Raw genomic sequence first — 17,488 nt, forward strand, 5'->3', positions numbered from 1 at the left:
AAAAAAAACTAAGTATTGGAAAAGAGGAGTGAATGAAATGATTCAGAAAGACTGTAACCCACCATTAAAAAATCGAACACTGTCTTCTCTGTTCAAAGATATGTATGTTCAATTTAGCTCTTCCTCATCTGTTATTTGTGGGTGTCTATTGTGTCAAAAATCTCAAGTTAAATTTTGACTCCACTACATACTAAAAGGAATGTTTTACTCACATTTTAACACAAGGAACTCCTAAAAATGTGAAACCTCACTTGAAATATTGCTGTTGGAGGTTTGAAAGGCTCAGTACAGTAGTTACAAAAGAAAGCCTTATGAAGTGCATTTTGCTAAAAGGAATTACAACAAGTTTTGGCTTATTTCAGAAACAATGTTCGGCTGAAAAAAGTAGCTCCTTGTTGCACAATGCCGCACAACTGTCAGATCAAGTGCTACAAAAATCAAAAGAATGAAGCTGCTAAATCAGATAACGAAATATACAGGGTATCCCAGGAGTAATTACAACAGGGTTGCCAGCCAAATTATTTTTTTCCATTCCCTGACTTTTAAGTATGGATCTGACGCAGTCTGTTAAAGTGAAATTGATCCAGTTGATCCCGCAACGCGAGCCCGAGACCGCCCGCGCCTAATTCCACGAAAAATCAGAAAAATCCCTGACCAACACCGAAATTCCCTGACTTTTCCCGGTTGATTTTTTTCCCCTGACTTTTCAGGTTTTCCCGGGCCCTGGCAACCCTGTTACAAATATTGAAGGAGTCCATTCTTGGGGTAAAACAAAAGACGTTTTCGTGGTTTAACTTCTTTTCCAAAAACGCTTCTCCCTAGAGGCCACCTCTCACCCCTTTTGCGCCCCACCTGCGCTCCATACAGTCCCTCGCACCTCAAAAATGATGAGTCATAACGAAAAAATGCAAGACACATTTTCTCAGTATTTTTCAACGCTAAATCTAGTGGTGCCATCAAAAACCAATTTTTGTCGCTGAAAACATTAATTTAGGCCACCTTTAGTTTTGAAACTCCCCTAAACCCCCCCTCAAAATGCGTTTTTCCTCTTCTGGAAGTCAAAAATGAAAAAAGCGCTAAAAATTACTCCCATTTGCCAATTTTCATCAAAAATGGTTGATAGACATAATTACAGTGTTAGAAAGACGATTCTTTCTCCAACTTTGGGGAAGGGAAAGCGTTTTTGGAAAAAAAGTTATACCACAAAAACGTCTTTTTTTGACCGAAAGAAGCGACTCTTTCCATAATCGTACTTAATCCTGGGACACCCTGTAGAGATATAAGAAGATAATTACCTGTGTGATATAAGTAGGAATCATGAGGAGCGATTTGATGTTGGTGCACTTTTTGAGCGCTTCTTCGAATCCTGGTTTGACGTCGAAGTTGATGAGCTCCAGGATCTCCAGTGCCGGGAGTTGACTGGCAGACTCAATCAGTTGAATGATGAGCGGCACTGAGTTCTGGCCCTTCTCGAGCCTCAGCCTTTTCAAGTTGATCAATTTTGGTAGTGCTTCTGTCACTGTTACTTGGTGGATGTTGTTGCAGTCACCGATTTCCAACTGTTCTAAATTCACCAGAGATCCAATCGATTGTGACGCTTCACTGTCTAAATTCTTGATTCCAGTTATCGACTGCAAAAAAATTGTGATTTTGTTTACTACAGAACGGGGCAGAATCTTACAATAACTTCACATCAGGGTGTCTACTAAAACAGGCTGGCTAAAAATCAGTACTTTCAAAGTGCTTTTTTAGTGCATTCCCAAGAAATCCAGTACCTCCTCAACAAAAACATTCAGAACTTTTTCAGTACCTTTAATTGACAAAATTCGACAAATATCAAAATTTTTAATTTCTCACTCTCTCTGCATCAAAAATGACCAAAAAAAAAAAAAAAATTTCGGACTAACTTGCGGAATTTTAGCACTTTTTCAGTACTTTGGTCCGCCCTCAAAAAATCAGTACTATTTACAGACTTGTAGACACCCTGTAAATATTACATTTTGAAATTTCCCAAGGTGTAGATCTTTTCGATCAACCGCGTTCAGAACTGACCAGAGGTGCAGAAAATACTCAATCTAGCATTGCTACATTGAGAAGAACTGTAAGCGGAATGAGGGAATTTTCAAAATTAGATAAACCTTTCTTCTCACAGAAACTTGGGAGAGAAACTTTTTTATGAGAATTTAGAGAGGAATGAGAAATTTTTAGATCAAAGCAAAAATTTAGAGGGAAACTGAAAAACTTTGCCAGAGGTAAAGAGTGAAGGATATTCTTAGACCTCCAAAAAGAAAGTATAACATCAAGTTAGAGGTTGACTCCCGCGGAACCTTATCAACAGAGGAGGGGGTTCAAGGTCTGCAACATGTAAAACAAATCAGCCTATCAACTGGGACCACATCCCTCATAAGGTGAGAACAATGTCCTGAGTAGGTCAGTTCTTGGTATTAGAAAACGTCAAAATAAGTGAGGACAATGTAAAAAGCGGATAAAAACCCGGGGCTCACCAGCAATTTGAGTGTGGTGAGATTACTCAAATGATTGAAGGATAATTCTATTCCTGACATTCCTTTCAAGCGTAATTCTGTCAAGTTGGTAATTGCAGCCAACGGCTCCAAGTTCAAGGAAGTGTTCCTGAAAAAGGATAAAAAACTTATGTCATATTTGCATCTACCATTAGTATTATGAAGATTATAATAGTTACATCTGCAGAAAGAAATTGGTGATTAATGGATACACAGAGAGAAAAGAGTCATTTCTTTGACAGCTTACTGGACTTAGGTTGACAAAAATCACTGATGAGATTTTGCACCAATTTGAATATAATCTTCCATTCTTTCTGGGAGGTGAAATTACTTTAAAATACTCATAAGACAGGGTGTCTAGCAAATTTGTTTTTCCTTCTCCCTGACTTTCCATACTTTTCCTGACAAAGGTCAGGAATTTGCAATCTTCCTGACCTTTTTTCTAAATCAAAGGAAACACAAAAAATGAACATGCTTCAGAGCTGAGTGCTGGTAAAGGATGAGAGGGGGCTCAACTTTCTCAAATCTTGAAGCGTTAGGTGCAGAAAGGGCACTTCTCCGATGCAGTGCTGCAAAATCTCTGCTAATGTTTCATCCATGATGATCAAAGCAAAAGTGTGTAATTCATTTAACTGAATATTCTTCACGATTTTATGATGCAGACGAAAAATGTCTGATAATCCACTCAAAAGTTTCCTGTATAAAATTCAAATTAGCAGTGAAATTATTAGCAACCGAGAAGTGGACTTTTGGCATCCAACACCTTATTTAATTGACATTTCCTTCTTTCCCCTCGATCAAAAGGATATTTTAACAACAGAAACTCACAATGATTCAGACAGTTACCCTCTAGCATGATCATCAAGTATTTTTCAGTGTAGGGAATAATTGGAGTACAAGCTCTCAACAGGGGAATTTATGGCTGTTTTCCAAAGGAGAGAATTGGAAAATCCAACTGTATTTTGATTTTGAGAGATACAACAACAACACAACTTACTTGATAGACGTAGCAGTTAATGCTTCTATATGAGGAACATGTTTCGCCAAATTTTCGATGACTGAAGAGAGACATCTGCACAGCTCTATCCTTTTCAATGATTTAACTTGCCCAATAACATTATAGAACTCTAACCAGTTATTTTTAACTTCTTCTGTTTTAGTTCCAACAAGCATTTTCCTTAGGTCCAAATGCTTTGTCTCGTGCTTGATTAAAGCGTTCGCAAAACCTTTCCAATCAGAGACCTGAGTATTCTTCATTCTGACGGTCTGCCACTGAAAGAGATAAAAAAAGTACCAGGTTAGAAAGGATGTCATACCACATAAGCAAAAAGACTAGCTTGTTCAGTTCAAAGAGGTAACTGACTAATGAGCAATTTTTCCTTTGCAGACAACAGTTTTCTTGGACAAATAGTTTTACACATAGTAGTTAACATGTTGACCGGCGAAGCTTTTTTGGTCCACAATTCTGCAATGCCAGTGCTATCCAAAATAATAGGTAAACAAAGTTCCTAAGCTTTCAGCACTTGAACTATCAGGGTATTTACTAAAACTGGCTCAGTATTTTTATGGTGCTTTACCGAAAAAGTCAGTACTATTTCAGAACTTCCAGTGACGAAATTCGAAAAATTTAAAAAATGTGAAATTCTTGCGCAAATTGCGACTAAAATGATGTTGTCACGAAATTCGAAGCTCGACTGGCTGCAGGATCGCGATCTGGCGGATGCAAAAGGGATTACATACTTTCCAGCCTGTCTCATAAAATATGCGTGGCATAGGGCAAAAAGTTCTGGAACTTCTTGCAAAATTTCTGTACTTTTTCAGTATTCCTGGTCCACCTATAAAATATTTGTACTATTTCTGCACTGATAAGACATCCTCAACTATGTCTCACTTGACTCACCCAAAGAGCACCGCAATCTAGGTTTCAACTGGGAAATTACCGAGATCGCCACGGCTGCAACATTTTTTCTTTGATTATGCAATTAGAAATTTGGGTTTACCTACACTTCAATTCAAGAAAAGTAAACAAAGGAGGGCAATTCACTCACAAAATGTTGTTTAGATGCGACATCATGCCACAACCGGCAGACTCTCGATGCGACGAGAAGCTCCTTCAAGTTAAGGTATCTGAAGATATGCATAAGTGTAGAGTATCCAGCAGCAAGGTTCATCATGAAGTAATGGCTCGGTTTAAGCTGCGCTAGGCTGCTGTCAGTGGTCGTTGTTGTTACAACGGCAGCGGAACCACTCAATTCGGCAGACCCACTTGTCACAACAGGAGCGGAGCCACGCAAAACTGTGGACCCGCAGTCTGAGTTATTCGCTACTCTCGCTCTCTTTGATGGTGGAGATCCTTTTTTCGCGTCACCTCTTTCAGCAGATCGCTTTTTGCCAACATTCCTGGGCAGAAGAAAAAAAAGAGAGATAAAATAAAAATCTTATTAGGATTAGAGTTGCTCTTGAGTCTTCAGACAGAAGAGAAGAGAGGGGATCAGTTGGAATCTAAACTTAGGTTCTTCCAATTCAGCTTCTGCAATTTGTATGATGTCAAAAACAGCTGTTGGTGAAATTCTGGTGTGCAGTGATTTTCTCGTATACAAACTTTCAACTGAAACTGCGAGTTTTACTTACATATTTGTCCTTAGGACCTCACCCCACTGAAACCTAATGGATCACTAGAAATGGCATGAATCTAAGCGTTCTGATAAATATTTCTTCCGCAAATTTTAGATGGAAAACGATTGGCAAAACGAAAAATACTGACATGAAAACTTGACCAAAATACGAACGTTATTATTTAGCGTTGGTCACAAATTTCTTGGGGGATTTCATAATGGAATATTTAGTGCAAAAGAAAGTTTTCTTCACAAGTAACAAAAAAATCAGAATTTCATAAAACATGGATAAGTCTTTGCTACATGCGAACTTAAAAATACTTATTAGAATGAAAGAGGTAGCTGTAACTTCTATTTTTGGCTACTAATATGTACCTAGGTGACAAACTGGAAATGGATCATTAGACAAGGTGCAAATTTTAGCATTGCAGCATAAATTTCCTCATCGAAATTTCACGTAGAGCACGATTCTGAACAAAAATGATTGAAAGTAACTCCTTAATTCACATAAAATCAGGTTTTTCTTTACTCAGGAATTTCAAATTTTGGGCAACCAGCAGGCCAATAATTGAGAGAATAAAGCAGCCCAACACGACATTGAAATGCGATGGATTGGGTGGTTGAGAAAGGGCTACACCTCATCTTGTCATGCTGACATAGTTTCAATGATGGGGATGCATTGCTTAATTCAGATGTTAATATCTTTGTTAGAAGTTTTTACTTGTTAATAATTTTTTTTCTTAGGTGTGTGTGTGTGTGTGATTTGTTAGGCTTTTATCTGTACTTTTTTGGTCAGAAATTAGTATCAGCAATTTTCGTTATGAAAATCGTTGAGATTTTGGGAGGGAAAAAATTTAAGAATACTAAAATTCGTACCGTACATACTGATTCATTGCACTACATGAGATAAGACGGTGACTAATCATAGAAATTAATCGTTAGATTTAGTAAAAGTGATACGATATGATATTGAGACTCCTGAGGAATCAAGGTCATGGAAACAAGATTCAACTTTTTGGGTGATAACAGATTGTTACGAGGAGCAATTCTTTTGATCAAAACAGATACATTTGTTTTGAATCAAATCTTCCAATAACAATTGCTCAAGACCAACGAATCTACAGACCAAAATAATAAATGATCAAAGATGGGTGGTATAAAAATGCTAAAAGGATTCAACGGAGATGCATTGATAGAATGTGCTGACTGTTCTGAAATGACAACTGTGCAATGCTAGTCACACAAAAATAGTGCCTCTTAAAAATCGAAATGATTTGCCTATGACTGATCAGAAGAAACATGAAGTCTGTAAAAACTTACGAAGGATCCTTTCCAGAGCTTTTTGGCATAATTACACCTTACAACGTTGGTCCTCATATACTACTCACATAACACAGCTGACAAATGGATAGAAATTTTATCAGACTACGATAGAGATCAAACAAAGTCTGACAAGTGGATAGAAAAGACATCAGACCACGATAGAGATGAAAAGAAGTTTGACAAATGGATAGAAATGACATCAGACCACAATAGAGATCAAACGAAGTCTGACAAATGGATAGAGATGACATCAGACCACGATACAGATCAAAAGAGGTAGATTTAGCTGGGCAAATAACCTGTTTCATTCATAACAAAGCTCGTTTTCTCTACCTGCAAAGCCATTGAGTGGGAGTCAAGGCGATGAATGAGAGAAAAGTTGACCAACCCAACCAATCATTGTTCATCCAAAGTTTAACCTTGGACTATATTTAAAACAGACCTCTTTCGTTGTGGAAGGAGAGAATTCATGATAAACATTGAAACTTTCACTAGGATTCATACAAGAGTAATTACTCCTAAGGACCGATCAAAAAAAGAAATGAGAGAATGTTTCAAGAGCATTGTCAACGTGGATAATGAAAACATCCTAAGTGCCCTGGAAAAACCTAACTCGACAGAGGAGAGGCTAGCCAATCGCTCCTTGACTCCCCTAAATTTCATTTTATTCAACACACAACAAATTCCGTCTCAGAACACAGGACCGATAAAAAAATCCTGAAAGGACAAAAGCAGCACTGGACGGACAGTATCTTAGATGATTACATTCAGGAAGAACCCCAAAATGCCGAGTCTCAACTCATTAACCAATCAAAATTTGAAGCTTCATTTACATTCACAAATTTAAGCTAAACTTTGTTCCAACTAGTTCCTCAAGCTGAGCAACATCAGCTTCAGTGGATTAGATTAGATCTCATCCAATGAGGTTATAAGACAGTGTAATTGAGGGGCTTCGAGGACAAGGCGCATAAGTGCAGTTTTTGAAAAAATGGAGGTATAGATAATTTGAAGTAAAACTAGTTTCAATGCATATTCTGAGAAAAAGTTGTTCCAAAATTCCAATTTTTAAACATCAAAAAGTCAGTAAAACTTTCTTTCCGCCATAAGGCTCTATGTGATTTTGAAACTTCAAACATATATTTCTCAAAATAGCAAAAGCTGCATTTATGCGCCTTGTCCTCCAAGCCCCTAAATTGCGCCTGGATGGAAAGTTTCATTCCTTCTTAAAAAGTTAGCCTTTATGTTTTACCCTAAAATTAGCATTGATTTGCCATTCCCAGTCGTAACACTGTTGCTTTTTGATGGCAGCATGCACCAGCTCTGACTGATATGAGCATTTTACGTAAATCCTGAGTTGGAAGACAAAAAAGATTCTCCTACAACTTACGAGGGCAACAAAATTCCGATCATAATGGTACAACTTTAATAACTAGTTGGTCTCTTCAAGTCTTGAGCTTACATGTAAATTTGCTGAGTTCAATTTACTATGAAAAATATAACTATCTTGAGACACCTGCAAAATCAGCTTTTTGACACGAAACAATATTTGGTGCTGCAGTGATACGTTCGTTACATCTTAGTAGGTAGCATCCTTGAGCAATAACAGGGTGTTTACAAACTTAGAGTAAAAAAATACCCTGACTTTCCTAAGTTTTCCTGGACCATAAAAATCAAAATTTCCACATCAACAACTGGCAAGTAAGGAACTAAAAATAAACAATTTTTAGCATCAATTCCACTGCAAATGAAAGAAACATGTGAACATTTTTTCTTCAGGTATTTATCATGTGACCAATTAAATTTGCCATTCCTCATCGAAAGGTATAACTCAATTCACCATTCAGCTAGTGACTTACAGCACAGAACCCAGAAACAGGCCTGAGACACAGTTTGACTGCATGGACAACGCTGATATATTTTCAGATTGTACGTTTTAAGATATCTCAGATTTCTAATCTTTTCCATTAAATTTCCAGACTCTTTCCTGATTTCCCTGACCTGATAAAATTCCTTGTTTTCCAGACCTGTAAACATCATGGATAGGTATTCTAATAGAGATTACACACACATTCAGTGAAGATAGGAGGCAAGCAAATAGACAATGTAGAATGAATTGATCAGTTTTTGGATGGATTGGCTCTACATATAAATAGGTTTTGGAGCATTAGAATTGAAACTTGCAGCTTCAATCTTTTGAAGAGAGCCTCTGAGCCTCAAACTAAAAGGCTTGCAGGTCTTGAAATAAAAGGTTACCGCCGGAGGGGCTTTGTAGTATTGGAGCGTTGCAAAGTTTCATTCAACAACTTACTACTTTACGTAATAACAAGTGGATACTAATGGACTAAAAATTTCTGAGAATGATGGTCAAGTAAAAAAAGGGGGAAATAATTTGCAATTGTTTGAGGAAGAAAAAAAAAATTGTCAACCAAGGCTTGGCAATCTTATGATACAATTATGCTTATCTAGCTCCTTCTCATTTCATGTAAAGGTACACAGTTAACGTATGCAAAACAATGTAGGAAAATTTTAAGTTTGAGTGAAAAAGAATTGGATGTTTAATTCAAAATACATTGCACATCCATGGTTTCTTCTACCGAAGGCTTCAAATACTGACAGAAAAACGTTAGGCAACTAATTGGAGAGAACAAAATTATTGTTGATGAAAAAACAAATGAGGAAAGGAGAGCTTGGGATGGAGGAGGAAACAGGAAATGCACACCTAAATGTTCCGTTTTTACAATACAATCTGAAAAAACAACAAAAACAAACAAAGAATTTAATTAAAAATTCCATGATAGCAAAGTAATCAAGAGCAAAATAATACAATAAATGTGCTTTGAGGAATGGAACGCGAAAGATAGTAGATGAAAGTTGAGAGTTTGGCTTTTCAAAGACACAGCCTTGCAATTTTTTTTAAATAATCTATTCAGAGACCAAAATTGTGAGGCACATGTATTTTGATATGAATTTACGACAGGAGGATTAAAATTTTTTGCACAAATTATGTGCCAGAAGAAAAAAGGATAGTTTGAATTTAATTGACAAGGTCAACAGAGGCCGCTAAAAATTACTGTTAGCATTTCCAAGTTGGACTGGCCATAATTTCAGAACTCCTGGTTTTGGAGACTGCTATTAGTACAGGTAAACAGATTTTTGAAACGCTTTGTAAGGGGTAATAAGCTTTGAAGCAAGCACGTAATTAATTCAACAAATGCTGGTAAAATTTTAAGTACCATAAATTTGTTTTCTGCTTTAGCGCTTTCCAGAACTCATTGCAGGTGATATTTCTCTACGAAAAAATTGCATCCATCTTTTCATGTGCGATGCCAACATTTCAAGAGCGCGAAAACTGGTTAAAGAGAACAGAGTTGATGAAAGAAAGTTCCTCCAGACGAAGGGAAGGAAAATCGTTTAGAACAAGTTCTCTGCTAAACTTGGGGGTTCAAACACAAAAACTAACATAGCAAGCCTGGGTCAATTTTTTTTCAATGCATCATTTGAGAGTGAGCTTATATTTATTACTACAATGTATTTTGATGATGACGACTAAAAGGAAAGTTGATTTTCAAGTGGAAAATACTTAAGCAGTGGTTAAAGGGGTTTGAGTTTTGCGCCCACGAATCTGGCAAGTTACGTCACGTGAGCACAGAGCAGCAGGTTCCGCAGTGGAAGAATACACAGCAGTGTGTTACTTATTAACATTATACAATGTGGTTGACTAATGCGGAGTTAAGCTCAGCGCTCCAATCTGCTCATAAAAATTTTGGCCAGTATTACAAGAACACACTTTAATCCTTCACAGGGATGATTTTTTGAAAGATTTTTGACACATTCACTGTTTTCCACAGGCCCGGAACTGTTTTAATCAACTGTTGGTAAATAACTTCTTCACTGCTTGCCTACCTTATTGAGCGCTTTCAATCAGAAACAACCTAACAACATTAAACGTCTTATTTCCTCTCCTTGGAACAATCTACGACAAAATTTTATGAATGCTTACTTGCAGATAATTTCAAGGAATTATTTTGCTTGGTTTTCCTGTGGAAAAATTATTTTTTGATGATTAACTAGCCTTTGGAACTCATGGTGAAATCAAGGGTGTGTTTACATTCTGCTCAACATCACGTGAAAAATAGAACCTGGTGTCCCTTCTCCCATAGAAATTAATGCAAAGAACGAATTATGAAATATTCAAGAGATAGGGACATCATGAAGAATGATTGAAGTACCCATATAGCAAGTGTGCACCTCAAAGCAAAAAGACTCTAAAAGAAATGCAGCACTGAGCACCCAGCAAATTTCGCAACTGATTTTATGGAACTAAGAAAGATTGAATTTACAATTGACAAGTAAGTCATACAGAAAGTGATTCAGGGTCAACTACTACTTTCTGATGAATCGACTGCATCCAACTTGGAAAAATATTAGAGAAAAACTTCTTTTCCAAAGTTTGGAAGTATCCTTAAGGAAGCATAATTGCAATTTGGACACCTGATACCCCTTAAGCAAAACCTGCTCGAAGGACTCAACATTTTCATCAATGCAAACTTCATACACTTGAGAACACTAAAAAATCGGATTCAGACAAATCTTTCTTGGTTGAATTCCTAGAACCTGAACTTGGAGTCCACCCTAGGACAATGGAAAAGTGCAAACATGAGAAACAGATGCGGTGAAAAAATTCAACCCAGGGTTATCACACTTTGGAAGAACTCGGATCAGTACTTGTGAATGCATTCACACAAAAAAACGCTCTTTCAACAGGAAGACCTGTCACTAAGCTAAACTTATTTACAACAAGACCTCCAAAAGTTACCTGAAAGGCTACACAAAGTTTCTTAAGGCATGTTTTTGCGTATGCATTTGTTCGAGGATTCACTAGGGTCATGAAAAAGTTGATTTGGAGGAGCCTGATTTTGACTGATTGTGAGCCTCCAAGCATTAATGAGTCTAAATAGTGAGACGATCTTTAACTTGATTGACTGATAACTTGAAGTAGGTAACCAAGTAAAAGAAAAGAAGAGAGTGCATTACACCTTTACATTAGGAGGGAGAAAAATAAACCCCTCAGTTAAGCATGAGCCTTTTTCTAGTTCCTAGCGCAATTAATTTCAGTATAAATTTAAACCATTTTCATGATTTGTTCAGTTACCATCAAGCTACATTCACAATAGCACATTCCGTTGTACTGCATGTGCAGGTGAGTACTATTAATTATTTTGAATAAATTTGAACAAGAGGTGCTGGACCATTTTACGAACAGGCAAAAAGTAATCCATGTAAATCGTGCCTAATTGAGGCATCGACATTAATGCACAGTGGAGCATCCCATGAGCCAAATTCAATTTGATGCGGGTCATGAAAACCTAAAGCTAGCAGAACAGGCCTCACCATGCAGAATGGATGTATGAAACTATATGCATCACTGCCGTGATAGCGAAGAGAACAGTTAGTGCAAAAATGAAGTTTTGAGAAAACAGGTTCGGAAGCTTATGACTGGAGAATTTGAGTGAGAGAAGCCTCCGTTCTTTGTCAAACTGCCACTAATTGTCCGGAAGACTCTTGGAAATCGTTCGGATGATTAAAAATCGACTGACTTTATTTCAATTCCATAAAACTGCATGGGGGAAATTATTATCCTCAAATGACTGGGCTATTAGAAGGAAACTCGATTTCGAAAATTTGACACTTACTGCGCTCTCAGCTATCACGGTAGGTCAGAGCACAAACATTCTATTCGCCATTCTGAACAACAAAATATGCAAGTGTGAGCAACCTGCAGAGGTACAAGTTTGTATGTTGTTCTGCTATCACGAATAAATGAAAAAGAACCAAAAGACTGATAAAACCCAGGAAAACTCTACATCAAAATAAAAGCCTAAAGAGACTCTATACGTGGGGTGGGTCTTAACATCAAATCCACAAGACGTTGGGTGCAGAGTTAGTGTGACAGTAAGAAAATGTTTCTTCCCTGATCAATACTCACTCTTTATCATCTGAAGACTGAGGGAGCGGGTTGCCAAACATAAGATTTCCTCCGACTCCAGCACCGTTTACTAGAACATATTGCGGCTGCACTGCCATTCCTTCGCCAAGGGCACTTTGCTGCGGGAGACAAGGGACTAGAAGGACTCCAGGGGGGTTTGTGGACTGGGAGCTCATGAGAAATGCTCCAGGCGTCAGGCCTGGAGCGGAATGCGGAAGAAAGGCACCACCAGCGGCAAGATTGGGAGTTGAAATTGGAGCTAGAGCCAGCGACTCCGATGATGGGAGCATGAACTGAGCGGGAGGACGAGGAAAGCACTGGATTGCAGTGACAGGAACCGGAGGGGGAGGATTATCATCAGGGTTCGAGACAGGCATTGGCTGCGACACAGATACAACATTCTGCTTTGGCATAACTATAAATCGTTTTCCATTCATCTCGACTACTGCCTGTGCAGGAGGAGCTGTTGATTGACTATCAGCGGGTCGAGGGACAGAGGGAGTGTTTGACTTCGGATTTTTCTGTGCCTTAGTTGTGACATTACTGCTCGAGAATTGGATCGTGGAAGAGGGTGGAAGCCATGTTGTCACACCTCCTACGATGGAGGTGATCTTGGCCGTTTTGGCAATCGTGCTGGTGGTCAGGGACTTGGGAGGGGCGGAGCTGGATAGAGAGACAAGGGTCGACTTGGGAGCCGGCAGACTTACGGTTATACTGTTCCCGCTTTTCATCGTCGAGGCTAGAGTGCGAGCTTTCCAGTTCCAATTTTTTTGGCATTTCTATAAATAAATAAAAATGTCGCAATTTAGGAAACTTGCTTTTATTTCATTGAGACAGGTTGATTCAATTTAAATTTTGCCTTGCTCATCTCTCAGTTTTAGCTTAGAAATAAAATTTGAAAATTAAGATGGTGTCCAGTGCGTAATAGTTCTCTGAATAACGCAAGAGTAAAAACTTATAGAGTTTGTTTGTTTCAACTAACTGTTCAGTCTTTGAGAGGAATCTACGAAACTCTATGGCCTTCTTTTAGAGCTCATAATAAACTTGCTTCTTCAAAATTCACCAATTAATGTATGAAAAGTTCAATTTTTAGTTGCAGCTTCATTTCTACTGCCTCCTAAAATTGGACTCGGTCAATATCAGCTTTGAATGCGCTCCCAAAATAAACAGACAGCAGAAAATTGGAATTTGCATCAAATTAAGTTGACAATTCTTTACTTTTTACTGTCATGTGCAGTAATCACTTGGTTGTCTGGACAGCGCTGCATCATCACTTTCAGTAAATCTTGACTGCTGTTGAACAGTGGCAGCACAATTATTTGCTAAGAGGAAGCAAACAATTACAGACTTATTTACTGAATGTTCTGAGGGTCTTCAGCTCTTTTCTTTACTTGTGATTTTTATTTCGCTCAATGCCTCACTAAAAGCGAAAAGATTGTCAGAGAAACCAGCAGGAATATAGAAATCCTACATCTATTTCAGTGCAGTAATCAATCTCGATTTAACAACGACTGAGGTCATATTTTGGGACCTAACATCAATCAAAATTATTTTCTACATTTTAATTGTGGTCGCCCACCAACAGAGGGACTTCAGTGGCCAAGACAAGAGTTTCAAGAAAGTAATTTCGTCCGGTTGGATAAAAAAATTTGGTGCTTAAGTTTCTGGAGAAAGAAGTTCCACATAATGCCACTTGCGGTGGTTGCAGGAGATTTATCTACTTTTCTAGCCAAGCGCATTTTCTCAAACTGTAACCTTTAAACTTTCATACCTCCGGTTTAGTTTAACATGTTTAAGGCTAAAGTTTTTACTGAGCACTCTTCTCCGCAAAAAAGCCAACATTTCAATTCTAGGCTTCTGTCATTAAGGTTGAATAAAGGGGATGATTCTTCCACCGACATTTTCAATTATTTTAATCATCACATTGCAAAGTCTTAATCAAAGTAATAGTCCTGATACTGAGCCACAAGTAATGAGTAAAAAAATATTGTTGATTTTCAATATTGGCAAACTTCTGTAATAATTCGACTCAACGGAGCACAGGCGAGGATAACCTCACTTCTCCGAATCAAACTGAACTAAGTTAAAACTATTACATAGAACTGACTGTGCTCAATCTGCTTGACCTCTTCAGCCATAGTTCCGGGAAAGATTGATCAAGTAGACAGAGCGATTGTCCTGCTGGTTTTCATAGGATCCGATTTAAGGATAACACACTTGAAAGCAGTAACGCCAACTTACTTTGCAAACGTACTGCAGAATAGTTCGACCAGGTGAAATTCCGCAACACTCGGGATGGAAGAGGCACTGGCAAGCATGACACTGGAGAGACGGGATGATGCCCATTGCTCGCGGACAGTAAATCGAACAGCTTCTGTCCATCTCCACTCTGGTGTGCATCCCCGGGGAAGGAAAAGGTCAGGGATACAAATGGGATATACTCAAAAAACATGCATAATTATAAAAATCGAAAAATAATAAAAAAAAAGAAAGAAAAAAACTGAAAAGCCTGTTAGCTTTACCAGCAGAGGATCGAGTCATTACAAAATGTAAAAACAATGGATACATCAAACGAATTCTCCTGCCAGAAGCCTTTTTTTTAAAAAAAAAAAAAAAAAAAAAAAATAAAAAATAGAAGAAATTTTTCTCATCTAATTCAAACTTTGAGAAAAAAATGGTTGTACAGCGGAGAAAAAATCGAAGAATCCAACAGAGGCATTACTTCTCCTCCAACATTTAGCAACGATTCAGGTAATTCAACGATGCAGAATGCATTAGCTATTAAAAATTAACATTTCTTAACATTCTTGTGGGAGAAAAAAAGGTAATTTTTGATTTTATGAAACGTTAACACTGGGACTTTAATTCACTGAACTTGCTTCTTGGAAATTTGGAAATTTTCCCATTATTTCAAAAGCTGGCAATTATCAATTTGATTTTTTTTTTTTTTTTTTTTTTTTTTTTTTTTTTTTTTACAAAGGTTATCTATTTTATCTTATCTTAGTCGAAATTCCTGCTGTAATTCCCTATCTTCTGCTTGTTCTTAACTTTGAACTACTCATGCAACTGAGCGCCGGTAATCTATTCGCGTACAAAATATCCTCATTCATCAGAGTAAGGGCTAGAGAAATATTTGTTGGCAATTCTCAACTGTCAAATACACTTGCAGCACCAAATCAAAGTTCGTGTCACTTCAGTAATCAAAACCAACTTTTTCAGAAATAACACGCCCTAAGTCGCACATTGATTCACCATGATCAATTGCGAGAATTATCATTATAGGTAACACTTTATTTTAGCTTGCAGATATGCTTGCAAGGTCTTAAAAACTACTGCATAAATTCAACCTGCGAAAGAAGTTCAGTTTTCTTGTTCCTGATACTACAGCATTTGATAATGACAAAAAGAAGCAAACCGAACACTAACTCAATACTGCTGTGCTGGTCCCCCTTTCAAAAGACGAAAATGAAAGATTGACAATACTTCTATTTTATGGTTTGGAGTGGAAATTAAAAAAACCTAACATTTTCTCGGGTTAAATTTAAAATTACAGCTGCTGATTCTGACACAAAGTAAGCAATACTTTCACTTTTGAGACAACACAATTCTCTGTGACAGAGGTGAGACTTGAAGTGTCAGTTGGTCCAGACAAATTCACAGACAAAATGAGCGATAATATGGAAAATCCTCGCTGAAGGAGCCAATGAAAGGAAAATGAGATTGAATCAAAATTAACAAACAATGAAGAGCAAGCACACAGAATAGGCTTGAATAAAGTTGATGAAGACCTTGTGAGACTAGAAAAAGAGGTGCAGAAAATCCCACAGTAAGAACAAAGAGACAAGTCTGCTATTAGAGAAAAGGTGGCCACCAATTGTGAAAAATAGTGCATATTCACCGTTGCTTACACTCCTACCACAGAAGTCAAGATGACCCTGCTAAACAGCAGAAGTTAACAGCTTTCAGCTACGAGGTGCTAGCTTCACTATTAAAAATAATTACATCCAAGTAAGAATCGGACTTCTCAGTCAATTCTACCATCGTCATAAGGAATATATCTACAGGCCAATAACAAGCTGGATGAGGAATTTTCAGTAGTGGAAATTGCTGTACAGTAAAACCCTCGCTAAGTCGGTTTCCGGATAAGCCGGTAACCCGCTTTAGTCGGTAGAATCGCCCGGTCCCGTTTATCACCCATATAACACAATGCTAAATAAGTCTCGGTATCTCGGTTTGGTCAGATTCTGAACCCGCTTAACTCGGTGAAATTTTTCCATCTCGACCTGTTTTTCTTCGATCGTCACCCGAGATCAAGCGTAGGTAGTGTTTCCGTGCGCGGTGCGGGTCGGGTCAAGTTACGCCACGAAGGGTGAGCGAATCTCCGAGAGAGCGCAGCGCGGTGCGAGAGACGCTTCACATCGGCACCAGCCCCTCTCCTCCTCCCTCCCATCCCCACTCAGCCCGCTCGTATCGGCACGAGCCCCTCTCCTCCTCCCTCCGATCCCCACTCAGCCCGCTCGTATCGGCACGAGCCCCTCTCCCCCTACCATCTTGCATTGCCCTTCCCCGCTCCCCCGAGGAATCTTCCTCAGAGTTTTTCGAGGATTTTAGCGAGTATTGTTACGTTGCCATCTTGAGGATTTGTACCCACCTACGTGCATTTTCAGTGCAACGACCCGCCACTCAGCGGGCGGCCGCGGCGCATCACCGCGCGGCACCCCAACAAACGATTAACCCGATGACTTCATGATGCCCTGACACTTACAACACGCAATTTCAAGTGCATCTCATGAAATTTTACTCTTTAGTACCATTTTCTTCGATCAAATGGCTCTCCTAAACACTCCTACAAGTCACTCTACACGCACGTTTGCGTTTGTCCAATTTAGGGCGCGAAATTTGAAAAAGCGCGGCAGGAAAAGTGGCAGTCCGCGTAAGTCGGTAACCCGCTTAACTCGGTAAATTTCCTCGGTCCCGATGAAAACCGACTTAGCGAGGTTTTACTGTACAAAGATACACCTTTTTGGGCTTGCAGAAAAACT

The 17,488-nt window shown here is 38.5% G+C and overlaps 1 protein-coding gene across 4 annotated transcripts in view; it reads right to left on the bottom strand.

Annotated features, from left to right (window-relative positions):
• The window catches only part of LOC109032052 (uncharacterized), a 43,312-nt gene that overhangs the window by 4,429 nt on the left and 21,395 nt on the right, over positions 1-17,488 (bottom strand). For 2 of the 4 annotated variants that reach the window (XM_019043962.2, XM_019043963.2), the window contains 6 exons: positions 14,688-14,835; positions 12,447-13,225; positions 4,571-4,922; positions 3,520-3,794; positions 2,505-2,631; positions 1,296-1,631 (listed from right to left, as the gene is read on the bottom strand). In XM_019043962.2, coding sequence (XP_018899507.2) covers positions 1,296-1,631; positions 2,505-2,631; positions 3,520-3,794; positions 4,571-4,922; positions 12,447-13,225; positions 14,688-14,835 — 2,017 coding nt within the window. Of the gene's footprint in view, positions 1-1,295; positions 1,632-2,504; positions 2,632-3,519; positions 3,795-4,570; positions 4,923-9,179; positions 9,207-12,446; positions 13,226-14,687; positions 14,836-17,488 lie in introns of all 4 variants that reach the window. The other 2 variants (XM_072302762.1, XM_019043964.2) reach the window with 2 other exon arrangements.

This window comes from Bemisia tabaci, chromosome 7, assembly GCF_918797505.1.
Source record: "Bemisia tabaci chromosome 7, PGI_BMITA_v3".
Classification (NCBI taxonomy): domain Eukaryota; kingdom Metazoa; phylum Arthropoda; class Insecta; order Hemiptera; family Aleyrodidae; genus Bemisia; species Bemisia tabaci.